The 26,591-nt window shown below is 45.9% G+C and overlaps 1 protein-coding gene across 3 annotated transcripts; it reads left to right on the top strand.

Annotated features, from left to right (window-relative positions):
- LOC308650857 (uncharacterized protein C1orf105) lies at positions 1-24,805 on the top strand. 3 transcript variants are annotated; one of them, XM_081297289.1, is made up of 8 exons: positions 1-269; positions 761-848; positions 3,991-4,081; positions 12,796-12,870; positions 19,871-19,938; positions 20,954-21,021; positions 23,840-23,980; positions 24,745-24,805. In XM_081297289.1, the coding sequence occupies exons 2-7, from the start codon at positions 814-816 to the stop codon at positions 23,974-23,976; spliced, it is 474 nt and encodes a 157-aa protein (XP_081153415.1). In that variant the 5' UTR covers positions 1-269; positions 761-813; the 3' UTR covers positions 23,977-23,980; positions 24,745-24,805. The 3 variants fall into 3 exon arrangements, with proteins under 3 accessions (XP_081153415.1, XP_081153417.1, XP_081153416.1); XM_081297291.1 differs by lacking the exons at positions 23,840-23,980; positions 24,745-24,805 and adding an exon at positions 22,361-22,862 and having other exon boundaries at positions 152-269; XM_081297290.1 differs by lacking the exons at positions 19,871-19,938; positions 20,954-21,021; positions 23,840-23,980; positions 24,745-24,805 and adding an exon at positions 13,961-14,217 and having other exon boundaries at positions 152-269.
- The last annotated feature ends 1,786 nt before the right edge of the window (positions 24,806-26,591 follow it).

Genomic DNA, 26,591 nt, shown 5'->3' with positions numbered 1-26,591 from the left:
GGCCGCTGCTGCCCCCTACTGGCTGCTCCTCTGTGGAGACCGGTCGGAGGCCGAAAGGACCGTCCTTGGGAGGGCGAATCCCAGCCCAGTGCAAGAGAGAATGACCCGCCCTGGCACAGGGCTTCCTGCGCATCCATGCCTGTCATGACAGACATCCAGGACCTTTGGTGCTCGGGACGCCGCAGTGATCGGCACAGATAAAAATCCCCGCTCCCACGGAGTTTGCTTTCTTGTTCACTGACCCTTGCGGTGGAGATAGGGTGCGAAAGGTTTTAACTGTCTAAAGCCTGGCTGAGGTCAGCAAGGCCCAGTTGTAGTGGTTCTCCCCTAAGCTTGGCCTTCTGAAGGGTGAGGACAGAGAGTCCTGCGTCCGAAAACACAGCCAGAGGCTTGGGCAGGAGATTGCTCATATTCAGCCGACTTCTTGGAAGGGCTAAGGGATTCACAAACAGATGGGAGCAGGAGGGAAGCACAGGCAGACAGCCGGACCCAGGACGGAGTGGACAGGGAGGTCAGAAAACACGAACCTATCTGTAGCTGCAGTTCACACTATCTGAGCTTTGACTTCTTCATCTGAAAAATGGAGATAACACTTATTTGCTCTTTTACTTTATGGGATGGTTGAGAGTCAAATACAAAATATAAAAAGGTCTTATAAACTGTGGACTGCTACATGGCCATTACTAGCTTACTCTGGTCATTGTTAGGACAACAGTGGACAACTGATAAACTGCAAAATGATCTCTTTTTGTTCCTCTTTAGGTTTCTGTTCCAAAATTTGATAAGGTTCCTTGGCTTAGTGAGACCAGCCACATGAACAAGCCATTAGTTCTCAGCCTCCCCAGAAGGTAACTGCTCAACTGAGGCGAAGCTTTCCTGAAAGTTCTCGTGGGAGAAGTTTTCTTAAGGGAGAGGGTATTGGAGGGATACATCTGCTCAGTCCAGAAACCAAGTCAAGTGCTCAACAACCAAGAATGTCCTGGGTTTCTCAGGAAAAAGTGAAATCTGGGTAGAAGCCTGAGTAGAAATGAGACCCGGAACAACTTCCTCTCTACCACCACACTCAACAGTGCAAGAGAAGTGTACCCCTAGACACCACCTCTCAAAACACTCCCATCTGCCTCATTGCCCCCACCTTCTCCTCTGCATTAGTTTGAAATTTTCAGATTTTAACCCTCAGAAGTCTAGAACTACAGTTTCCCATCTTTTTAGAGGAGCAGCTGCCTGTATTTAACTGTCAGGCTCTCCTCCAACCTCCTCAGCCCTACTTCTTCTAATCAAACTAATATAGAACACATATTTGTGTTTTGCAACATCGGGGGAATTTGTGTGTAGGGAGAATTTCAGCTTCTACTCGAAATAACTGGGATTCCTCATTCTTCCCTCATTTTTGCTACAATGGTTCCTAGTCATGGCTTCCAGCCCTGCTCTGGAATGGAAGGGTGGTGTGAAATGATATAGAGTAAATGAGAGAAAGCAGGGAAAGGCAGCCCAGAGGCAATTTCATATGCACATTATAGACTGAACAGGGCTGGCTCCCTGGCATGGAAGCAGCTGGCTAGAAAGAGCATATTGTCTGAAAAGAAAATTCACTCTTGTTGGTAAATGCCACGTGCCATCCTGCCCACAGATAAGCAACTCTCCACGAGGGACATCCTTACATTATCTCCACATTCCAATTTCAATAGCATGTGCCTTTGCTTTGCTTCACTTTAAAACACCACATTCTTAGTAAGCAGTTAGGCAGTTTCATGTATTTTCAAAGTGCCTGAGTGTGTATCGTTTATGTCTGTTATTTTTACATAACTTCAAATATATAAAAATAGGCAATCAAAGGTTCAGTTAATCCAAAGGCTTGCTTAGGAAATAAAAGTGCTATGTAATATAGTTCTTATTAAGGGTCAGCATGAGTGATGGCAGTTTAGCATCTTTCAGTTGGGGATGGGGCACAAATCGTATGCTCACAGTCAGGGGGATGGCATAATGAGTAGAACTGGCCAATGAAGGTTGCAATGAATAGGGGAGCATCCCCTGACCAAAGGTGACAGCCTGCCCTCTATCCCTTCAGTGTCACCTGCAGGTATGTGAGTCCAGTGACCAAATCTACTGGATATTCTAAGTAGAAATTTAGATTTTTTAAAATGTGAAGCTGCTAGTGTTTGACATCTAATAGGCTAACCTCCACCACCCCACGCTACCTCCATGCCTGTCAGACCTGTCCCTGCAGCCAGGAGCAAAGCACACCAATGTCTGCTTGTCCTGCCGCCAGCTCCCTTGTTTTCTGATTATACAAGCCTTTGGGAGAAGGTAGGGACAGGGCAGGGCGGGCCTTGAGAAAGGCAGGCCCAGAACACAACTGGGCCTTCTCAGCACCTGTTTATTTTCACAGCCAAGTCCTGGAGTGTCAGAGAGGACAGTTTATCAACAGCCAGCTGGGAAGGGAGGGGCAGTTTTTCCTCCCGATGGCCAAACCAGCTAGCGGCAAGGAGAAGTTCCCCACGGTAGGCAGCAAAACTCTGCTCATGTCTATGCTGGGAGGACTGGGTAGCAATTTCAGCCTCTGAGAGCCTACTCACTTCATGGGGATGCTAAGGTGATGGACAGCACCTGTGGGTTTCCCCAAGCTCTCAGGAGACCAGACGGGAATGCAGAACCTTTGCAAGGGGAAAGGACAGGCGAGGCGTCACCAGTTCTTAAGGGTTTTAAACTCCTCATCTGTTCAAAGCTCTAGGTTCCAAACTGTTTATTTTGGGCAAAAGTCTTTTCTTAGACCTTGGGAGACAGTTCTCCATGTGCCCTGAGTACTACATAGTCTTGGGCAAGCAGTCCCAAGAGAATGGTCTGAAAAAGATAAAGAAGGTTTAGTGAAGTGTGCTCATGGCTCGCCCCCATTGAGCTCTGGAAAGACTGAGGCTTTGGAGGAGGTAGGGCCAGGCTCCGGTGGGAAGTACCTAACCAGACCTCCTTCCTTCCAAGGACTCTCCCAGGCTGGCCTGACTCTGAGGAAGCCACACTCAGCCTTCGAAGCCCCTGAGGTCACACTGAGGTGGTTTGTGTGAGTTTATTGCATGCCTGAGCAGTTCCAAACTGGCCTTCCTGGACAGCTTCTGGGTGACAAGTTCAAGGCAGTCTATTCCCATATCTAAGACAAAGTACAAAAAGAGCTCAAGTCAGACCCACCTCCAGAGTCTCACGGGTTTCACGGAAGTGGAGAGGAGAAATGAAACAGTAGATGCTTCATGAACCTCAAACTCTTCCTACATGCCTTTGCTTTAAATGAACAATGGAATCTTTTCTCATTAGAGAGGAGAGATATTCTTGGCAAAACTACAGCATTCCAAGTTCCCATTTCTTGGGTGCCAAGGACAGGCACAGGGCTGCACAAAGGACAGTTTGTGATTGCCAGCCCCACCCCTAGGCATTGGCTCCTCATCCTGTGATAAAATGAATTTCAGTAGCAAGCGAGGTGGTCACCCTGTGAAGAGAATTGGTGTTGCCACTAGCATCCCTGTGTAACTTGCTAACTGGAAAGAATGTTCCAGAGGAAGAGGGGTTGGAGGGAGATGTTCAGTGAGAGGAAGCAAGTCAATGATCTAAGCCTAGAGACATAATCTCCAGGAAATCAGGCCGGGCACGGAAGGACCAGCACTTGTTCAATGCAGAAAACATTAATGCAGACTTTTCCAGGAGACCCGGGGAGCATTTCACTCCTTTCCTTTCTGCTTTTATGAATAACCTTTTTCCTGCCTTATTTGTACACTGTCGGACAATCTAGAACTATCACTGGTTACTTCAAAACGAAAGGGACAGAGCAGCCAAAGCGCCTTAGGGGACACAGCTGTCTTCCGGGTGCTCCTTCGTGGGCAGGATGCTCCAGAATCAGAGTGGGAAACCACTCCAGTGTCCCTGTGTCCTCTCTGAAACAACCAAGGGCCTGGCTCTCCAAACCATTGACTGCCCTTCTAACTTTGTCTTGTTTTGTTTCCTTAGATCTGCGCATCCCTTTACTACTTTTCTGGCTTCCACCTGGAAGGATGACGGTTTGCCCGTTTTGTTTCAAGTTCCGGATGTCTCATCGAAGGTATCCATATTTTTAAAATTGAAATGAAACCAGCAGCAGTTCTAGAATATCATGGAATGTGGACATATTTCCTATCTCCTTAGCACAGTGCTGTACCTGGGACATATCAGGGTTCAGTCAACACTTGCAGAACAAATGGGTACCACCTGTCACCCTGTCCCAAGTGCTTTTAGCACCCAGTCCACCAGAACTGAGAATAAAGAAATAGGTTGGAAACATCAACAAAAAGAAACCAGAATAAATATGGAGGGATCTGCCCAAAGGTCCTCTGGGGCTGCCTCTCGGCCTGCACCTGCGCGGATCCTGAGTCTCTAACCACTCACCCCAAGCGTTACTTGTCTTCCACAAACAAGTCTCTATGGAGTTTTACCTGGGAAATTCCTCCTTTTCCCTCCACCTCACAGAAATCAATCGTGGCTGCTGGGGGCACTGTACAGCACCTGGGGACAGTGGTACTGGGGTCGTGGGGTGAAGAGGTGACATTTAACGCTGAAAGCAGTTCCTTCTGAAAACCCGCTGGGCCCCGCAGGCCCTTGCAGGCGGTGTGCGCAGTGTTCCCTCCTGGACACCTGACCCACCCGGTGCCTGGCGCGTAGTGAGAGCGCGGTAGAGATGGGCCATGAGCAAGAGGAGCCCCTGGCTTCGGTCAGTAGTGCTTAATACGGACGGAGGTGGCGACCAGCGGTGGGCCACCTAACGAGAGGGCGAGAGGGCGGCGGGGCAGGTGCAGCCACGAGAGCGGAGCCCCAGCGGGGAAGGTGGGAGGAGAAGGCACCTCCAGGTGGGGAGGCTGAGCCGAGCTGCAGGGGGCGTGGCGAGGGGATCTCGAAGGGCCTGTTTTTTTTTTTTTTTTTTTTTTTTTTTTTGACCTGTGACTTTCTTTTTTTATTGATTTAAAAAAATAAATGACAGCAGAATGCATTACAATTCTATTACACACATAAGCACAGTTCTCTGGATCTCTGGTTGTATATAAAGTATGTTGACACCAAATCGTGTCTTCATACATGTACTTTGGATAATGATGTCTATCACATTCCACCATCCTTGCTAACCCCCTACCCCTTCCCTTCCCCTCCCACCCCCTGCCCTATCTAGAGTTCGTCTATTCCTCCCATGCTCCCCCTCCCTACCCCACTATGAATCAGCCTCCTTTTAGCAAAGAAAACATTTAGAATTTGTTTTTTGGGGATTGGCTAACTTCACTTAGCATTATCTTCTCCAATGTCATCCATTTACCTGCAAATGCCATGATCTTATTCTCTTTTATTGCTGAGGAATATTCCATTGTGTATATATGCCAAACTTTTTTTATCCATTCATCTACTGAAGGGCATCTAGGCTCCACAGTTTAGCTATTGTGAACTGACTTTCTGAGTCTGGCTTATTTCACTTAACATAATGTTCTCCAGTTCCATCCATTTACTAGTGAGGCTGTTGTGAATTGTGCTGCTATAAACATTGGAAAATGCTGCTTTTAGTTCTTTTGGGTAAATAACAACAGTGGAATAACTGGGTCATATGGTAGTTCCATATCTAATCTTTTAAGGATTCTCCATATTGATTTCCAAAGTGGTTGTACTAATTTGCAGTCCCACCAACAATGTATAAGTGTTCTTTTCTCCCCACATCTTTGCCAACCTGTATTATTATTTATATTATCAATAACTGCCATTCTAATTCTGATGAGATGAAATCTCTATATCGTTTTGATTGAATTTCTCCCATTGCTAAGGATGTTGAACTTTTCAAAAATATATGTGTTGGCCTTTTGTATTTCTTCTTTTGAGAAATGTCTATTTAGTTCATTTCCACACTTATTGATTGGATTATATGTTTTTTTTTTGTTTGTTTTTGGTGTGTGTGTGAAGTTTTTTGAGCTCTTTATATATTCTGGATATTAATCCTCCATCAGAAAAGTAGCTAACAAAGATTTTCTTCCATTTCATAGGCTCTTTCTTCATGTTCTTGTTTCCTTTGCTGTACAGAAGCTTTTTAATTTGGTGCCTTCCCATTTTGATTCATGTTTTTATTTTGCAGATAAAGTATTTTTCTTCATTTTTAAATAATTTTTTATTTGTTTTATTTATTTTTTATTTTTTTTTATTCTTTTTTTTTTTTTTATTGGTTGTTCACAACATTACAAAGCTCTTGACATAACCCACTTCATACATTGGACTGAAGTGGGTTCATAACCCACTTCGAAGGGCCTGTTTTAACCAGTGAGGGAAGAGCCAGGGCGGAGGAAGGGCAAAGAGGTGAAGGGAAGGGGACCAGCGCCGAGAGCTCCGGAAATGCTTGGGGGACGCCACCGAGCCGCGTACAGGGAGGCCGGGGCAGGTGAGCCCAGCACGGACGGAGACCCGAAGGCCATCGCGAGCAGCGGGAGCCCACGCTGGTCCTCAGAGTCACCTTGTTAGTCAGGGAAGAGGGACATGTGCTGGGCCAGGGGCCAAGCGAGGAGGGACGGCTGAGCGCTGCTGCAGAAACTGCCAGAAGGTTTCCAGTCACCCGGCCCTAAACGTACCGGGCTCTCCTCTGCCGCTTGTCCAGGCATGCTCAGATCCCGGCGCAGCGCAGGAGCCCAGGAGCTCAGACCCCTGGGCACCTGCAGAGGGCAGGACGCGGGCCAGCTCCCTACGCTGGTAGTACTCACAGCTGGCCACGAGGCGGCAGTCAAGAGCAGCTGCTTGGCCAGTAGGCTGCGTGGGAGGCCCCCAAGTCACCCCTGCTGAGCCAGCTAGGTGCCTCGCCCGCACCCCCTAACCTGGGGCTGGCCTACCGCAGGTTTCCGAGTGACAGCGCTCTTTCAGACCAGAAGAGCAAGAAGGGAACTTGGGATCCCGTTCTGTTGGGCACCGGGCAGGCGCCTAGATTAGGTCCTTACCTGTCACAGACCTCCTCGAATTTGAAGGAAGGCCCCAGAGTCTGCTGTGAGCAGAATCCCTGCCTGCATGTGCTGTGAGGTCAGCACGGGCTCAGCCTGCAGTTGGTCCTTTCTAGAAAGAAACTATGCTGTGTCTCACGGAGTGAAACGCACCGTGGACACACTCTCTTCCTTCCTCCCTCCTTTGAATCAGGGACCTGGCAGAAGCCGAGGCCAGTCCTGTGTACAGGCACAAAGGTCTTGCCACCTGGCTCGCTGCCTCTTCACTGTCACCAAAGGGCAGAACTTTGAAGATTCGCATTCCAAGTGGCATTCCTGCCCTGTGGCAGGGCCAGGTACAGTGTGCCCAGAGCAGCATTCCCTCAGAAACACACAGGAAACAGGCTCAGAGGCACAGCCACAGGAGGAGGGAGGGAGACAGCAAGAGGGACCCCTGCAGAGAGGAGGGGAGGCAAAGACACCAAAGAGAAAAGGAGAGGCAGAGATAACAAAGAACCGTTTTGAATGAAGAGGAGAATGAAGCCTAAACATCTCCTCCTTTAAACCTTTACTGGGGAGACCTTTGTCATTAGTCACCAGGACTGATGGCACCATTAGACCTTTGTCATTAGTCACCAGGACTGATGGCACCATTAGACCTTTGTCATTACCTGCCATTTTCGGGCATGACTGTTGACTCCTCAGGATGCCATGAGATGGGAAGGTGTATGGTGGTAGTTGGATGCATGTGCCAGGGGGTGACTCAGCCATGCCCAGCAAGGCAAAACAGAAGCCTGTGAGTGACCTGGAGGACTGCAGGGGCCAAAAGCCCTGCTCCCACCTGCTGGGGTTGGATGTCAACTACCTAGAGCTCCTGGGAGTCCCAGCCCCCCCACTCCTGCCCCACCCTCTCTGCTCCCTTTGATCAGCTTTGTTGTCCCAGCCTGATGAGTCAGAGTAAAGATGGGAGCATTTCTGTTCTGCTTTAGCAGACCTGTGACAAAACCCCTTGGCTGAAAACACCTGAGCAGCAGCAGAGGTCCAGCTGGAAAGCCAGAGGACAGAGACTTCCTGCTTCACCACTGACCGCTTGCTCTTATTTCTCTCTCACTGACTCCAGATTTTGAAAGCTCATGACCACCAAGGAAACTACCTCACATACTCCTGTCTTTATTAATCAAACACATAATAATTACACATGCAATTTTAAAAGAGAAGTAATAACAAACACCATTGGCCTGATGGGTGAGAGTTAGGTTTGATGAGCTCAGATGGTAGGCATACGGTTGTCCACTATTGGGGTGTGTTTAAAATGTTTCCTAGCGAACAGTAAGAGCATTGTTGAACCTGTATTCAGCTTAATTCTTAATTCTTAATATGACTGGTATTTTCAGACAGGATTGAAAGATTTATTATCACAGGATTTTTTGGAGGATTGAAGACAGTTCTTTGACCACTGCCTTTTGATTCACTCCAAGGGGTATTGGAATAATTATGCTTTCATATGGCTTCTAAGGGTCCGATCCTCCTCTGGGAAAAGATAATCTCTTTGACCCTTTTATTCAAAAAAACTTTCCCAGTGACAAAAACTTAATGGAGGTGTTATTGGACAAATCTCTTAACTTTTCTGAGCCATAACTTCCTTGTTGGATTCACCAAGAGGGTTGAACCAGATGACCTGTGAAATCTCTGCTAAGTCAGGAGGAGAAAGGAGAAAAGGACTAAAAGTGCCAACGGGCAAGAAGGACAGAGGCAAACTTGTCAGTGTTCCTCACATCAAGCCTGTGATGTCTATTTTTAAAGTCACCATCTGGTGCTTACATTTTCAGTTTTTGTTATGTGAACAGGTGTGTATATGAGAGAGAAGGGGAGGGAGAGGACTGTGTCTCTGTCTCTTTACCTAGGATTTAAGAAAGCCAAGGTCGTGGGCCAAGAGTCAGCTCTAGGAACCTCAGCAGATGCTGTCCCTCAGTATTGGATACTTCCAGTTGTTAAAAGTGGAGCGCAGGCTTTGCCTTCTGGGGACAGGCCACAGCCCATGTCATGCCTCTGCGCTCCCATTGCATCTGCCGCCTGCTGTCCTGGGAAATGAGAGCTCCATTAATATTTCAGTGCCTCTGGCTGAGATGTTATAGCCAGGATGTTGTGCTGTGAACCTGACCAGTTCACTCTCCATCCTGCTGCTGCTGGCGCTGAGCTGGTTGAAGGAAACTAAGAATGAGCCGGGAATGGCCAGACCTGGGCTTCAGGGATGGGAGGAAAAGGCAAAATGAGGAGCGAGGCCTACAAGACATGGGGTCCTGAGCCACTGCATCAGCTTTGGACTTGCCTATCACAGCTGCCTTCCCACTCCCCAGGCCCTCATCCCCCTCTCTAGAAAGGGAGGAAGTAGCTCCTCTTGGAGGTGAGGCTGAGCTGGAATGAGCTGCAGGTCAGACTAGTTTTCACTCTACTTGTAAAATGTGAGCAGAATTGTGGCCTGCCTCTCTCTCTTTGGGCCACAGTGACAGTCACCTGAAGGGAAGAGGAGGCCCAGAGAATTTGCATTGTTGACAAAGGCACTCAAGTTACTCCAAAAGCCCTGTCTGGAATGCAGCCCTTAGGATCCAGCCAGTGCTCTTCCCACACCAGACCAGCATCCTGAAATATCCCTCTGAAAACAACATAGTGATTTTTGCACACATATGCATGTTGTGTTTTAGGTACACACACACACACACACACACACACGCACGCACGCAATCTTGGTTGTGTCTTTGTTTATACCCGTTAATTTAAAGTGCTTGTAGTGACTCATTCATTCACCCAGTGTTTGTTAAATACTTATTGTGTGCCAGATTCCACAGCAGGTTGTAGGAATACAAAGATGTGCAAGGCATGGTTCTTGCTCTTAAATAACTCTCAGCCTGATGGAGAAAACATTTTTTTTTTCAAGAAGGAGATGAGGAAAAAATGCAAAGAAAGCCACCACAGCCACCTCACCACGTCTGTGATGGAATTGGAGAGGCGGGCATCCAGCTCAGGATAAGGGGCAATAAATGGCAGGAGGGGCAGGAGCTAGGTTTTCTGAGAAAGGAACGCTAGGCTGTGTGTTAAAGAATGAGGCCTCAACAAGGCCAGTGAGGGCAACCTGCAAAGTACTTCGTCCTGCAAACTCGAGGGATGAAGTGCACGTGGCGGTGGGAGTCCACAGTCCACAGTGGCTGTGGGAGTCGTCATTAAACAGTGTGGTCCTGCTGTGCACCTGGATTATCCTGCAAATATATTTGTTGCTTGGTTGCAGTGAAATCTCTGGCTCTCATCCCTGTAGGTGTAGTAGTATTCTCAGAAACAGAAGTCTGGAAATGGTGAAGGAATTAATTTCAGGGACGATGAAGGTCTACTTATAACAATAAAAACAAATGCACCCGAGGATTCTCCCATGGCCACCTCACCCTGTCCAGGTGGTCCTCGTCCCTTCAGGCCAGTTGTAAATGCCATTTCTAGTAACACTTTTCCGATTCCTCCAATCCTAAGTGGTCTCCCTGCTCTCTCAGAGCCCAGAGGCAAGTTGCCACTTCTGAGATATCTAGTGCTTCCTACTTCAATGGCAGCTTCAGGGAGGTATCTTAGTGTCAGACCTCAAAACTGTGAGGGGTGGATGGAGGAGCCGAGCTGCAAGGGGTACCACCCCCAGGGGTCAGGGAAGACCTGGCAGGGGGTTGGACCAGCCCAAAGCAGAGGAGTCCATCCACACAGACTCCCCTCTGCAGTCCCCCTTCTCACCCTACTTCTTCCTCCAGATACACTGGCCACTGCACCCTGCCCTCTGGTACCCGAAGCTGGCTGACTGGGTCATTCTGTGTTTCCTGGATGGAGGCCTCCCCCTCTCCCCTGCTCACAGCCAACAAATGCCCACCTCAGCACTGCCTGTCTCGTAACCCTTCAGACCCTCCCTCTGCCCTGCTCCTAGGTGAGCGCCCACCCGCTTTCAGCCTCACTGTGGTCCCCATGTGTTTCTGTCACAGTACCTTCAACCCCGTCACACTTCCAGGTACACAGAGGGTGACAGCATGAGGTCAGAAGCTGTGTCTTGGATCCCAGGTACTGAGTGAATTCACGTTCTTCTCTTGTCCTCTTTAGGGCCGGAAACTGTCTTACTCGGTCCTCTGGCCCCTGCTGCAGCCTCACATGGTGGCCTCACAGAGTTTGTTCTTGAATGAACGGATCTAGTCACCCACACGCAGACCTTAACATGCCAGCCCCCAGATTGTAACACTGAGTTGATTCTTTTAAAATATCCTATAAAAATGAAGCATATTTTAAATATTGATCAAAAGAATCCAACATTGGCAAGAGTGTTCGGTCCTCAGACCCCAAGTGCCTTTTATCATTCACAGGATGAAGCTACTTGCAGGCCCGTTCAGCCACCCCCCAGGGCAGCAGGAGTGGGTCAGGCACCATGTACTGATAGCAAACAAGGCTGTGGATGAGGAGAAGGCTTCAGTTAATTGTCACCCTCTGCTTGTCACTGTGGCCTCCTCTTCCCTGTGTTCTATACCTTCTAGGAACCTACCACGCAACTTTCAAGTCCGTGCACGTGAGGAGAGTAAGAGAGAAAAGCTCCAAACATAGCTTTAACCTCAAGTTTCCATTTCCTCCCTAACCAAACCTCTTGCCAGAGACATAAATGAGAGCTTCATGGTGCAGGTGTACATGCCCCAAAGTCCCGTCTCTCACCCTTTTACAGAGATCAAGTCAAAAAGAAAGGAGTGGGTGCCCTGACCAGACAGGTACCCACCGTCCTTCCAGTAGTAGCACCTTTGCTGGGTTGGAGTGGCCTCTCCAACCCAGAGGAGCGAGAGGGCGGGAGACGCCAGCTTCAGTCCTGTGGGTGGCTTAATGCACAGCTTTACGGAGATGGGGCAGGTGTGGCATGGCTCACACGTCGCTGGGCCATGGATGCTTGAGAGCTGGCATAGAGCCAGGGTGAGAGGGTGCACCAGGGAGGGGCTGGTGAAAGGAGGGTGCAGAAAAGAAGCCTCCATTTGTCCTTAGAATAGGCTGTGTGCCAGTCAGCTTTTCATGGCGGTGACCAAATACCTGAGGAGTCAGAAGGGAGAAGGGTCTCTTAGGCTCACGGCTTCAGAGGCGACATTCATGCTCACTCGGCTACATTGATCCTGGGCCTGTGGAGAGGTTTGGTGGAGCAGAGCTGCTGACCTCATGGCAGCCAGGAAATGGAGAGAGAGGAGAGGATGCTCCCACTCCCCCCAGCTGGGCCCACCTCCTGGCCTCTGCTACCTCCGAGTAGTCCATGCAACCATGAACCGTCCCTCAGTGGGCTAATCACTGATGAGGATAGAGCCGCTGTTTATCCAGTCACCTTCCAGAAGCCCAGCTCTGGGTCTTGCTGCCCTGGGGACTGAGCCTCCAACATGGAGAATCTGGGGACACTCCAGATCCAAACCATAACAAGAGTCCTCAGCTGGACGTTTGGTGGAGAACCTGTGTACGTGGGGTACCTGCGCTGCCCATGGAGAATGCAGTTCCTCAGCCACGGGGGCTCAGGTTGGAAAGGAGAGACCCCTGTGGACGCCAGCCCTCATCTTTGGCCCCAGGTCCGGTCCTTAAGCCTGCACCACTGGAGCATCCCCACAGCCACCCCAGCCTGGGGCCACTCCCTCCTAACCTACCAAAGGTAACAAACCTGAGTCAGCGATGGCCCTAGGGGGCTGAGACCAGAGTGCCTGTCTGTCTATGGAAGGAAAAGCTGTTCCCTCTCTTGCCTCTCTACCCCTTTCCTACTCCTGTGTTCCCCAGGGAACTCACCATTAACTTACCGCTCTCTGTTTCTCTTCCCCCTCAGGCCAGGAAGAACCAGCGTGACCTCATGTCACTCAGACATAAGAGGCTGTGCTCCGCATGTCAAGAAAAAAAAATGGTAAGCAAGGGGTGGGGGACAGAAATGGGCATGTGTCAAGGTGGTCACGCAAAATGTTTAACCTTCCACATTTCAACAAGCCAGAGGTGAGCCAAGGTTGGTGGACCAGGGGAAAGAGACGAGGTGATGAGGTAAACCAATTGGGCTTGTAAGTCACTGCACTCTTACAGAGGTTATGGGGCTTCTTTTCCCCTCTTAACATCTCCCAAGCACCACACACACACACACACACACACACACACACACACACACACAGAGTCCTCTTCAACCATTGTAATCATGAAACAAGCAGCTTCGTCTTTGGGTTTATCATGATGTAGCCAGCACCTGGGAAGAAAAGCTGGGGAGATTCCCCAGTAGTGTCTAGCTAGTGGAGGTGTCACTTGGTATCATAGCTATAGCTGGTGGTGGAGAGTGGTGGTGGGGGAGGAGTATCAGGAAAAAAGAGGACATAAAGGGGGTGTGGAGGGAGCAAGGACAAACCTCTGCCACCTGTCGGAGCTGCTAAAGAAAGAGGCCATTTCAGACGGAGGCTCCCCATCTCAGAGTGAGGAGACCAGGGTTGATTTAAGGAGCAGGGTTAGTGTTGGGGCCAGGATGAGGCTCGAGTTGAAGGTAATACAGCTGCCTGGCTAAGTTTAGGGTAGGGGATGGGAAGACCTCTTCAACTCTGATATCGGGACTCTCCTTGGACCTGGAAAGGAGGCTGGGAGAGCTAGTCGTGGGGTCAGAGGAGAGCAAGGGATGGAAGGAAAACAGGAGATTCAAGAGAGGCTCCTTCCCCGAGTTCATGGCAAAGGTGCTTCAGGCCAGCAGGACGGGAACAGAGCGGCAGTCCACAAGGGTTTTGTGTGGGAATTGGAAATGCACCTGATGCCGCTAGGGAGGCCGCCTGGGAGTTGCAGTCTGTGTTGGCTTTCCCTTGGCTGGCACCACAGAGTGCAGTGTGGGCACCGCCTGGCATCTGGACTGGAATCAGTGGAGAATGTGCCAACCCCAGGCCCATGCCAGCTTTGGCCACTGGCTCGCACGGGGCTTCCACAGCTGTCCTCTTTCTCAAGACCTCGTCCTTGACCTTTGCCCTTGCCAGCCTGACTGGAGTGCTGCCACACACCATGCTCCCACATTTGCTGCAGCTTCTGAAAGGAAGGTCTCCCGACACAGAGGTGCCCAGACACTCGTCCCTGCTGCTGTTGGACCTGGTGGAAGCCTCAGAGTGTTAGAAACCATGCATGAAGCACCACTGCCCCACCAAACAGTGGCTCTTCAGCATCCTTCAGGGTTGGGACAGCCGAGGGGCTGTAACCAGCAGCGCCTCCTTCCTGAGTAGTACGGGGAGGGAAAAGAAGGGAAAAGGCCAGGAACAAGGCAAGAATGTCTACACTTGCCGTTTCTAGTCAATATGGTACGGTGCGTTCTACTGGGGCAATTAGGGCAAAGAAAGAGAGGAAAGTAAAACTATTTCTATTTCTGGTAACATGAATCCCATATCTAGAACGTCCTGGGAACACACACACTGTTAGAGCCAATAGATATGCACAGTAGAATTGCAGGATACAAGTTTAATTCACAAACATTGATTTGCTTCTCTATACTAACAATGAACAACCAAAGTGAAATTAAGAAAATCTCATTTACATTAGCATCAAAAATACTTAGGAATAAGGTTATACAAGATCTATAAATCAAAAACTACAAAATATCATAGGAAGATAAGACCTAAATAAATGGAAAGAACCCATGTTCATGGATTGGAACTCTTAATGTTATAAAGACGGCAATCCTGCCCCATCTATCTACAGATTCAGTGCCATCCCTCTTAACATCCCAGATGCCATTTTTTTTTTAAGAAATTGGCAAGCAGATCTTAAAATTCATAATAAAACACAATAGATACAGAATAGTCAAAATTATCTTGAAAGAGAAGAACAAACATGTGCTTTCCTACTTTCTCAAGTACAATGAAGAGAAAAAGAATAAGTCAAGCTCTGTCTTTAAGAAGCCAAAAGATAAACAAATATTGACAACAAAATATGATGAAAAGAAATAGAACAGACCTGGTGGGAGTGAAGGGAAGGTAAACCTCGGGGACAGTTTCTGGAAGAAAGAGACTATTCAGCCTTTTTCAGAATGAATAGGGGATTGCAAGACATGCAAACAGAGGTGCCCAGAACTCACGGCCTCCTCCATCAGGAAAACCAAAACAACAGGTAGACAGCTGCACTCTGAGGTGATGACCCTGGGAGAGCACTGAAATTCAGCAAGGAGAGACCAGGACTTGTAAGGCCCAGAACCCTGAAACAGCAGCATAGAAAGAGGAGCATGGCACACCTGCATGGACCAAGGACGCCCCCTCAGCAGGGGTGAGGGTGAACTGAAGAGCCCGCAAGCCCCATCAGCACAGCCACCAGCAATCTAGCCACCGGAAAGTTCTACCGGCATCACGGGCTTGCAGATCAGTTAGGGGAGTGGTCTAAAATCTGCCCTATAGCTTTCATTTGGACAAGGAACTGACAGTGTCTTCCCCATCAAATCCCAGGGTCCAGGCTGCTAGACTAGACACCATCTTAAGAAGGGAATTATTGTCAGGATTCATACTGCCCTAAAGGTAAGGAATCTGTGCATATCCCAATCCCTGAGACCCCTCAGACGTGCCTCCATAGTAGCACAAGGGACTGCAACCTCACAGATTCAGTTTGATCCAGTCAAGCAAATGTGACTCCAGCACCCAAGCCCATGCCATGTGGGGGTAGTGTTCTAGCACAGAGGGGGAAACAAAGGCATAGGCAGCCCATGGGACTGAGAACAGTCAAGCTTCTAGAGTCTGTCGCCCACTCAACGAGGTAGTAACTGAAAAGTCCCCTAAATCTGGAAAGGTATGGACATCCAGGCACGAATTGAACCATGAGTACAAAGAGTGAACAGAACAGTAATGAGTGATGAAATTGACTCAGAAATCAAAAGAACCCCCATAAAGAAGAGTCCAGGACCAGATTCCTTCACTGCTAAAAATTATACCAGACTTTTAAGAGCTGACATCAAACTATTCCAAAAAAAACAAAGTGAGAGAATTCTTCCAAACTCATTCTATGAGGCCAGTATAGCCTGATACTGAAATCAAACAAGGACACACACACACACAACAACAACAACAACAACAAACAAAACTACAGGTCAATACTTCTAATGAACATAAATGCAAAAATTCTCAAACACTAGCAATTTGAATCCAGTGGCATATCCAAAAGATCATTCATCATGATCAAGTGAAATGTATCCCAGGGATACAAGGATGATTCAACACATATAAGTCAATAAGTGTAACACATCAACAAAACGAAGGATAAAAACCACTAAAAATAGATGCAGAAAAAGCACTCAATAAACATTCAACATCGTTTCATGACAAAACTCTTGACAAAGGTATAGAAGGAAAGCCTCTCGTAATCATGGTCCTGTGTAACAAACTCAGCGCCAGCACGCTGAGGGGAGCAGCTGGAGTTCCTCTAAGGTCTGGATGAGACAAGGACACCACTCCCATTGCTCGGAGCCATCATGCTGGAATGACTAGCAGAGCAATCAGGCAATCAGAAGAAAGACATGCAAACAGGAGGGAGGAAGTCAGAGGGTCCCTGTTTGTAGATCACACGTGCACACACACACACATACACACACCTAAGAATTCCATCAAAAGACTGTTAGAACTGAAAGATGAACTCAGTAAAGTTGCAGGATGCAATATCAGAAGCACATGGGCTGGAGTTGTGGCTCAATGGTAGAACACTTGCCTACCCTGTGTGAAGCAGTGGGTTGGATCCCCAGCACCACATTAAAACAACAACAACAACAAGTAAATAAACAAAATAAAGGTATTGTGTTCATCTGCAATAAAAAAGAAGCACACAAAAAATCAGAAGCATTTTTATACACCAATTTCTAAAAAAGAAATCATGAAAGGAATTTCATTCACAATAGCTACAAAAAATGCCCAGAAATAAATTCAACCAAGGAAGTACAAGATGTCTACAAGGAAATTTAAAACTATGATAAAAGAAAGAGAACACACACACACACACACACAAATAGAAGCTATCGGTATCCTACTACCTTACTTCAAAATATGCCACAAAGCTACAATAAACAAAACGAGAAGCACAGACCAATAGAAAAGAATAGAGTAATCCATGTATTTACATCCAACTGATTTGCCACAAAGATACGGAAAATACACATTGGAGAAAAGATAGTCTCTTCAGAGATGGTGCTGGTAAAACTGGATATGCACATGCTAAAGACTGAAACTTGACCCTTCTCTCACTCTATACAAAAATAAACTCAGAGTAGATCAGGACTAAAGGTAAGACACAAAACTGAAATTACTAAAGAAAACATAGGGGAAACACTTCAAGTCATTCATATAAGCAATGATTATTTGGATAAAACCCCAAAAGCACAGGAAACAAAACAACCGTAGTAAATGAGATTATGTCAAACTAAGAAGCTTCTGCACAGCACGGAAACAATTAGAGAGTGAAGAGAAAACTGCAGAATGGGAGGAAAGTTTTTAAGCTACTCGTCTGACAAAGGGTTAATATCAAGAATACATTTAAAAACTTTTTTTCTTTTTTTATATATATTTATTTTTTAGTTTTTTTTTTTTTTTTTTTTTTTTTAGCAGACACAACATCTTTGTTTGTATGTGGTGCTGAGGATCGAACCCAGGCTGCATGCATGCCAGGCGAGCGCACTACTGCTTGAGCCATATCCCCAGCCCCATTTAAAAACTTTTAAAAATGATGATAATCCAACTAAAAATAGGCAAAGGATATGAATAATCACTTCTCAAAAAAAGTTTAAATGGCTAACAAATTTGGGAAGGAACTGTTCAAGTTCATTAGCTGTCAAAGAAAGGCTAGTCAAAATTACCATGAATATCATCTTTCTCCAGTTTGAATGGCATTTGCAAAGTCAAAAAACAATAAATGCAACAAGAATGTAGAGAAGAGGGCATGTTTATACACCATTGTTGGGAATGTAAACTAGCCATTATGGAGAACAGTATGCGTGTTTCTCAGAAAACCAAAAATGGAACCACCAAACAATCCAATTATCCCTCTTCTGGGTTCATATCCAAAAGAAAGGATATCAGCACACCAAAGAGACACCTCACCCATGCTTATTGCTGCACTGTTCACAATAGCCATGATAGGAATCCACCTTGATGTCCATAAAGGATGAAAAGATAAAGAAAGGGTGGTACTTATCCATTGTGGAAAATTATTCTGCAATTTACAGCAAAATGTATGAAAGTGGAATTCTTTCTGTTCAGTGAAATGAATCAGACAGAAAGACAAGTTGTCTCTTGTATATGGGTGTTTTTAAAACATTGATTGGAATATATAATAGAAATTACTAGAGGGCAAAAAGGTAGGGGGATAGTGAGAGGTTGGATAACAGATACCAAAACACACTTAGAAGTAATAAGCTCCAGTGTTCTCCAGCACAGTCGGGTGCCTGTAACTACCACTAGAAGAGAGAAGCTGGAAGGTTCCAAAGTCAATAAAGAGAAGGGACAGTTAATTACCCTGATCTGATCAGTATCTGTTGTCTACATGTGTTGAAATATCACAGTGTACTACATAAATAAGTACAATTATTAGGTGTTAAGAAGAGGGAAATGTTAACTACACTGATTTGATCATTACACACTATATACACATATTGAATTATTATACCTGACCCATAAATTTGTACAGTTAAAATGAAAGAAAATCAATATGGGTGGAAGAATAAATAGGAGTGCCCCCCCCCCAGATACTTTATTTTCAGAAACAAACATCCTGTCCTTGGCAGTTTTGTTCTGGCATAGCCCCTACAGCCCACTTCACACATGCAATACCCTGCTGGACTTAGAGGCTTTACAACAGAGGTCATGCTATTCAGGAGGGGGTAGAATTGCCTGCATCTTTCCTTCAAGCAGAGACAACTATAGATGAAATTTTAGAAAATGGCCAAATCTGTCTTTGGCATATTCTCTACCCTTTTATGTAGAATTATCTAGAAACTGTCCTTTGGTTCTCACTAAAGCCTTTACTGCCCACCCCCCATCCTCCCCTCAGCTAATGAGACAGGAGAACAATCTAACTCAATACAGTAGGTGATGGCCTTTGTGTACACTGATATTCCGATTTTTGCTACTTTCAAGTACCTCTAGAGGTTCCTGACACATTGTAATTTGCAACTGTGTCACAAGTTAGAATCTCAATTCCCATCCTGCAGGTCACTCAGTGAGGAGGCCAGCTGAACGCCTGCACCCACGTCTTGTGATGATCATATACTGCCAGAGCTACAATCCCTTTGGAGAAATATTGAAAAAGTCCTAACTAGTGTTAGTCATCAACTTGAAAAAAAACTCAAGATGATTTTAACCAGTAATTCTGTAATTTTTTATTGGATTTAGCCTGTATGAAGGGCACACATAAAAATTTCAAGTATGCTTCAAAGTGGGCTCATTTCTTCACTAATGGGGTCAAAAAATGTCTTGAGTGGCAGTTTGGGAGATGGAAATACAAAAATAGAGATGTGGTCTCTGTCCCCTGAAGCTGAAATTCTATCAGAGTAGCCAGACAATAAGCACAGAAATACAACAAACTTTGATGAGCATCTGATAGAGGAAGCCCTCAGAACAAAAGGCAGAGAATTACCAAGAGTGGTCCAGGATCCCGTGGCCTCTGTGAGAGAGGGGCCCTGAGACCTGAAGAATGCACCATGGTGGTCTGAACAGGTTTTGAAGCCTTGCTCATCCCGAGGAATCTAACTTCCAAGTCTCAGAACCTGGAAAGAACAAAGACCCTATGACTTGAGGACAGGGTGAGACCCTCTGAAAGGATGCACAAAGGACTTTGATGTCAAATACAACTTGAGTTTGCTAAAGGGAGACTTCATTTATTTCCATCAGAACGTGGTTCTCCAGTGTTCTAAGTGGGACTTTCCTCCCCAGGTACAACCAGGAGCTGTGATCAATCCAGATTTTCTGAAACTGTCCTCTGAGAATTTTGTGAGCCAAAGGTAAGCTAAAGATTGGCCTTGGGATATGGCTTTAGTTCTGGTTGTATTTGTTTGGGATACAGGATTGTGGACTGAGGAGCAGAGTAATCACATGTTTAGGGAATGGTTTCATTTTCTTGTTAAACCAGACTAAATAACATTATTTCACCTTTTATTTGTTCTTGGACAATTATTTAACTATTGTGGGGAAAGTATGATCTTTCTTTACACCTTCACAAGAAAAGCATAAAAGATAGGAGAGTCCTTTGAGAACTCAGGCAGAACTCAACATAAAGCCTCCAAGTAGATGTCACATCTGATTCAGAAGACACAGGAGATGACGCACAACCTGTCCTGAGTCTGCCACTTTTTAGTAACTAAAATTCTTTATGTCTGTTTGGTTGTTATTTGGTGATTTCTTAACACCACAAAATGGAACAGAAATGACATCCAGTCAAAATTCTAGTTTGTTAGTTTAAAAAAAAGGGGGGGGGGTTGTATTTAATTATTGGACAATGAAGAAGGATTCAGTTATTTTACTGAAAAACTTGTCTGTTGACTGCCATGAGGTAGAGGGTTGAAAGCAAAAAGAGAGCTCCCCTATGTTAAAACAAATGAAAAGCTATCTACGCTATATGGTAATATTTAATTTCTCCCCCATACTGAGACATAGAAGGTTCTAACCAAAACTTTCTCTCTTTAAGGATAAATTAGTGATCTGTAAGTGTGTTATTTTTTTCTCTGGAATTAGAGGATTCTTTCCTTAGTCCTATTTTCAGATCATATGAGTTTTGACAGTGGAATAAAATATTTTTAAATGAAAGTTTTCTCAAAACCCATGAAAATATCACTAAATAAAAGACCTTGAGAATGGGTGTTCTTCCCCCAGTCATCTCACTGCTGCAAAGTGGTCTGATCACCAGGCTAACAGGTGCTGAGGTCCAGAGATCATCTGTTTTAAGATGTGCAAAGACAAATTCCCATTCCTCAAGCTCTGGCCAGTGGACTCATGTGCATTCTTGCTTCTTCCAATCAGAATGATGAGTCTTCATCAATGCAGATCCCATACTGAACCTAAACCTTCCCGTGAGAACATGGCAACAGGTTAGTCTCTTTTCAGAGAATTTGCAAGGTGAGATATACCATGCCCAGGGTGGTAGAGTGGAAGATTTAATTCCTAAGATAATTTCTAAATTTTCTGAACATTCTCTATCACTTTCTCTGTCACACGTTGCCTTGTGACACACTGGGAGGATTTGGCCTCCACCCTCGCACTCCACCCATCTGTCCCTTCCTAGACACCACCCGCCCCTCTCCACATCATGCTCTTTCCCATGCTGTCTCCACACCACATGCTTTGACCAGTTTCCATAGTAAGTTCTATAGTGAGTCCCTCCATGGCAATCCCAAAGGTACTAGCCTAAGTGTACAGGGAACTACACCTCCACACCCCTGGAATGGCCCCTCAAAGGCCCTGCAAATTTTGTCCCACAGCCTCCCCAAAACACCCACCTTCTCCCAGAGCTCCCCGTGCTTAGCAGTGTTCACTTATTGTTAACAGAAACAAGGTGGTGGCTCACTCTCAGGCTTCAGACCTAAGACTCATCCTTTGGAGAAACCAGCCATGGGTTGGTGAAGGTAGGAGTGGGCTGTTCTTGGGGGCAGCATATTTCAAGGGTATGGAGTAGCCCAAGCTCTCTATTCCCAAATAAGCTCCCAAATTAACTGAAGCCACCTGAAGCTGCTCTTCCATTCAACACAGGCAGTAAAGAGAATCACGATGACTTTATGTAGAGGAGAAAGTCTAAGCGCTATCCTGGGAGGTTCCTAGGGATTCGAGGCAAAACTGAACTGAGAATCCATTTAGAAAGAAAATCACAGGATTGACATGATTTCTTGAGGGGATGCCAAAAAAGAGGACCAGAGACCCAAGTAAGAGCTGATGTGTGTGGAGCGGTTCACTGCCTTCTAGCACAGAGCAGGGCTGCCAAGTCCCTCTGAACCACTTCTTAGGTATTCAGAAATGTTGGCTGAGTTCCTGGCTCTTACGTGGCCAAAGTGGAATCAAGAGCCTAGAGCTGAGAACATCCACCCAATGGAAGCTCCCCACTCGGCTGCTATCTGGACTGTGACCACCTCATAAAGAGGACACCAGGTGATAAGCGTGCACAGCTAGCTAGAGTAAAGCTACTCTCAGGGTTATCTGTGTCAGTCACACCCTCACTCAGGGGTTCCCTTGGTCCTGGATTTTTTCAGACCTGCCTTATAAAGGACTAAATCTCTCTCTCTCTCTCTCTCTCTCTCTCTCTCTCTCTCTCTCTCTCACACACACACACACACACACACACACATACACACACACACCGGTCCTTCCGTCAGCAAGAACATTTATTTTCTGATCTTAGAGGACAGTGTAACATGATGCTTTTCACTAATTCCTTAGCCCTGAGGGTGAACTTCAATTAGCAATAGAGGAGCTAGCCATGGAGTGGCTCTTGCCCACAGAATGCAACGTAGGACAGCAACCTGGGAGATGGAGCTGCAGGAACAGTGGTTGCAGAATTGACTAGAAGCTGAAGCTTGTGGACCTCCTGTTGGCTCTAGTTGTGTGTGGGTTTGGTCTCCATGTTTCTACTTTCAAAACCAGAGAAGATTTTTGTCGCAGGAGAGCTAGACAACACCAGAAACCTTCACCTTTAACCAGCCCAGAAAGACTGCTGGCACTGCGTGGGCCCACAGCATTGTTCAGCTTGGACGTCAGTATTACAGCACCACAGCCTGTTCCAGAGCTGTCGCCCTCCTGGCTGAGCTCCCTGGGCACATGCTATGGACACTGAGCGGCCAGCTCGTCTAGTGCACAGTATGCCAGCGATTGTCTAACTCGTTTTTTCTGGATCACCTAACTTTATATATTACTAGTATTTCTTAATGAGAACTAAATAAATTGAAAGAACATATCTCAAAAGTGCTGTGGGTTTTCTTCTGGGTGCATTTTTCTCTGGCTCAACTCCAGAGTCTCATGACACCACAGGCTCTTGCTCTTTATAAACATCGGCATTGATGTCAACCGCCTGATTTACACCTACCATCTGGCACAGTAGTGTGATATGATACAAAGAGCACTAAGTTAGAATTAAGATCTGGTCCTTAGCCCATCTGTGCCTGTCCCCCTGGACCACTGTTTCCTCTTCACTCACTTCATGAGACTAAACTGGATTCTAGATTTGTGACCCTATGCTATGTCTAGCACTCATCTGGCTTGACCAAGGAGCTTGTTCCAGAGAATTCAGGACTCCAATTCTCAGGGTCATTCAAGGATTCCCAGAGGGAAGGTGTTATTTCCCACATTATTGTACTTTCCTTCAGGCAATGTATCTTCTGCAGAAGTTGAATGCTAACCAACTTTTCACAAAGGAAATCATATTTGGAGAAGAGGTCAGGATGATAAGGATTTTAAAGATCTCTAAAAATAAATTATGCCAAAAACAGAGTCTCCTTTGGAATTGCAGAATGCTTTCTTTCCGTGCTATAGCTTTTTGTAAGATCATGGTTATTTTTTCAGAGAACAGAACTATGCTTGTGTCCCTGAAAAGTCTCCTGAGAATCAAAAGCTCTTTTCCCTTTGACTAATATTACAGCTCCAGATATGTTTTATCTTCATTTTTAATTTAATTGGCAATGATTCCTAACACTTGGGTTTTATTTCTAGGTACTACTTTTGGCCTCTTTGACAAGATCTGTGAAAGCTTAAATGTTGTTGGGGATAAGATGGTTCCATTAAAAAACAGACTCAATTCAGAACATATGAGTTTTGAATCTGCCTCATAAGGTGGGAGAAGTGCTTGGTGGTTATTCTGAGTTTCCTTAATAGTGGAATCTAAGCAGCCCTGTTCTTCCTCCTCCTCCTCGCTTCAACCTCCAGAGAGCGTTCCCTGCAAACTGCCCATTCTGGGCCCCAGGACAGCTGTCTTCTACGGTATGCTGTCAGATGCCTACAAAGCTCTTGAGAAGAATCAACATTCTTTCATGTCCAGAAAGGACCCTGGGGCAAGACAATGACACAGTGAGTCCGGGGGAGTCCTGACCTCAACTCAGAGAAATAACCTTGCCCAGCCAGTCTCCCACGGTGTTCCTCTCCCATGATTCCCTCCTACCTCTAAAAAAAGGGACTTAGCTTTTCCTTCCTAAGAGTTGCTGGTATTCAGCTCTGGCCACATTCTCACTCATTTCTCCTAAAGACAAAACAATTTGATGTGTATGATTATAAAGATTCATCGATTGCAATAGAACTTGGAAAGGATCTCTCTTTTTATTTGGTTTAGATGTTATCCATGTTGTGACAGATGACATCCTGGTGTTTCTAAGACATTGATTTTCTATGGAAGTTCCTTTGCCCCTTTCTTCAGGTCAGAGGCCCCTTAAGAATTTATACCATTAAGACAAAGGAGAGAGAGAGAAGTCATCCTTCTGTCCTTATTTCTGTCGGTTAAGTCTGATAGATGACAGTGGATACTATGAGGCAGTGCCTGGAGAATGGCAAGTGATTGGCAGTTGTGGCCCTTGCTGGGGGAACCACGCCTCGCCTGACCCTCCTCACATCACCTGCAGTGCTGCAGAGATCAGCTGTTTGTCTGTTCTTTGGGCCTTCAAGTCCACCCCAACGGCTGTGGTTTATGGTGTGGTTACTTTGGGGATGTGAGTCTCTACATCTGTCCTGGTCACTGTGTCTGCAGTGTCAGAGAGCAAAAGGTCTAGGCTTACAAATTTTATGTGTTCCCTGCCCGGCTTCAGGATGTTCCTGTAAAAAAGGTCTCTTCTGTTCCTTAGGAGGCAACGGCCTTGTGAAATTCCAAATCCTGACTAACTGGACCAACATGTGAGAACCAACTGGACCAACATGTGAGAACCAACCTCTGTGCCAACTGTACTTGAAGAATGGACTTCAGAAATCCCAAACAAATGACCTCACGCCTAAACTGACCTCAATTCTTGCACGAAAACAAACCAACCAAAAGAGAAAACTTGTTTTATTCCCTATATTCCTTGTGTGCTGATACTTGCTTTCAGTTCAGCTGGTGTCCATAACCGGGCCCACAGATTCTGGTATCATTTCAGATCACCAGATACACAGCCCAGCTAGCAGTACTTCTTTTGTTTTTTGATAATTCTTTTCTTTTGTTTTTATAAATCAATATATCCAGTGAAAGAATTTAGAGTATGGACCCATGCATTAGGGAAAATATGTGCCTCAGATACAATTATTTAGAGCTTTTGCAGTAAGCTGAATGTTATGTGCATAGTGAGATAAAATGCTTCCTAAATCTCACTGTGATTGTTACACCTAGAGCACCAGCAAATTTCCAACATCCCATCAAAAAGAATAATGTCCTGGAGTTCTCTAGTATGAAGACAGAGTATTATAGTTAGATATTAAATGTCTCCCAAAGCACATGTATGAAGGCTTGGTGACCAGCCTGTGGCACTATTGGAACATGAGGAGACGATCCAGCCTTTAGGAGTTGGAGTTGAGTAGGAAGAAGTTAGGCCATCACTCTTTACTGCTAGGAATGAACAGAAATGTGAACTTGGGGAAAGCCATGCTGCAGCTTTCAGAAAAAGAAGACAGGAGGGAGGGAGGTTCAGGGGAAACCTGTTGGGGGCCTGTTGGCTCCGGGGCTAGTGACATTCCACTCTGGAGCTGCCCATTATCCAGAATATGTCAAGAAACTACACAACTCCATGTAACCTAAGTGTGCTAAGTTTGACAGAACCATTTCCTCCTAAGGAATGTCCTGTTTATAATGTCTTATTGAGGTGAAGCTACTCAGGTTGAGGGAGGTCTTACGGGTGAAAAGAGCCTTGCCCAGCAGTATATAATATTGACAAGGGGAAGAAGCAGCTTGGGCCATGTTTCTATTAATAAACCTATAACAAATTCCTTAAGAATCAAGTTAAATTAGAAACTTTAGGAATGGATAACATTAAACTAACCCCTAGAGAAAACTGGGATGACGAATCCTGTTTCAACCATGTTCCTCTCAAAGCCATCTTAATTTGGCACTTTATTAAATATCATCCCTACTTCATGCATGTTAACTTTTGAGAAAAAAAAAAACCTATAACTTAATGAGAACAAGAACCATAGCACCCTTACACCAATCCCTGTAGGAGACACGCAGCTTATACTTGAGAGACATTTCAAATGAAGAATAGTCAATTCCTAGACCTAGAAGCAATATGAAAAAATACAAACTGAGATCCCTAAATGTGGGACCGTGAGGCTACAGAGGGTTTGTTTAGGAGGTATTAGGATTCGGCCTTTAAGGAGGGGATTTCACTGCTCGTGAGTTACAAAATGAACACCAGTGACTACAGAGATAACACTTTCCTATATCACTAACTGTCCAGCTCTCTGGACAGGAACAAAAAAGCAATTGTGTAACCTTATCAGGAAAAATGATCAGAGGAGAAATAGCCGTATTTATCCACACAGAATGCTTTCTCTTGTTCTTTGCAAAGCCTTCAACATGACATTTAACTACCTGGCCAAGGGAGTGCAGAAAAGCAAAATAGGCTCCAGCATGTGTCTGCTATTTCAGGGAAAACTTCTCCCTAAACCTCTTGGGGTCATCCCTGACTTAATCATGAATAGGATTATCCTGTGGGATGTCACA

This window comes from Spermophilus citellus (genome assembly GCF_964194105.1).
Source record: "Spermophilus citellus genome assembly, chromosome: 6".
NCBI classification, from domain to species: Eukaryota; Metazoa; Chordata; class Mammalia; order Rodentia; family Sciuridae; genus Spermophilus; species Spermophilus citellus.
The sequence above is the reverse complement of the archived record's forward strand: the minus strand, read 5'-3'. Positions and strand labels throughout refer to the sequence as shown.

Bases quoted from the DNA above. Each gene is read 5' to 3' on its own strand.
- LOC308650857 (XM_081297289.1), top strand. From the start codon at position 814: ATGAACAAGCCATTAGTTCTCAGCCTCCCCAGAAG. The intron at 849-3,990 runs GTAACTGCTCAA...TTGTTTCCTTAG, and splicing joins GTTCTCAGCCTCCCCAGAAG to ATCTGCGCATCCCTTTACTA. The intron at 12,871-19,870 runs GTAAGCAAGGGG...TTTCCTCCCCAG, and splicing joins CATGTCAAGAAAAAAAAATG to GTACAACCAGGAGCTGTGAT.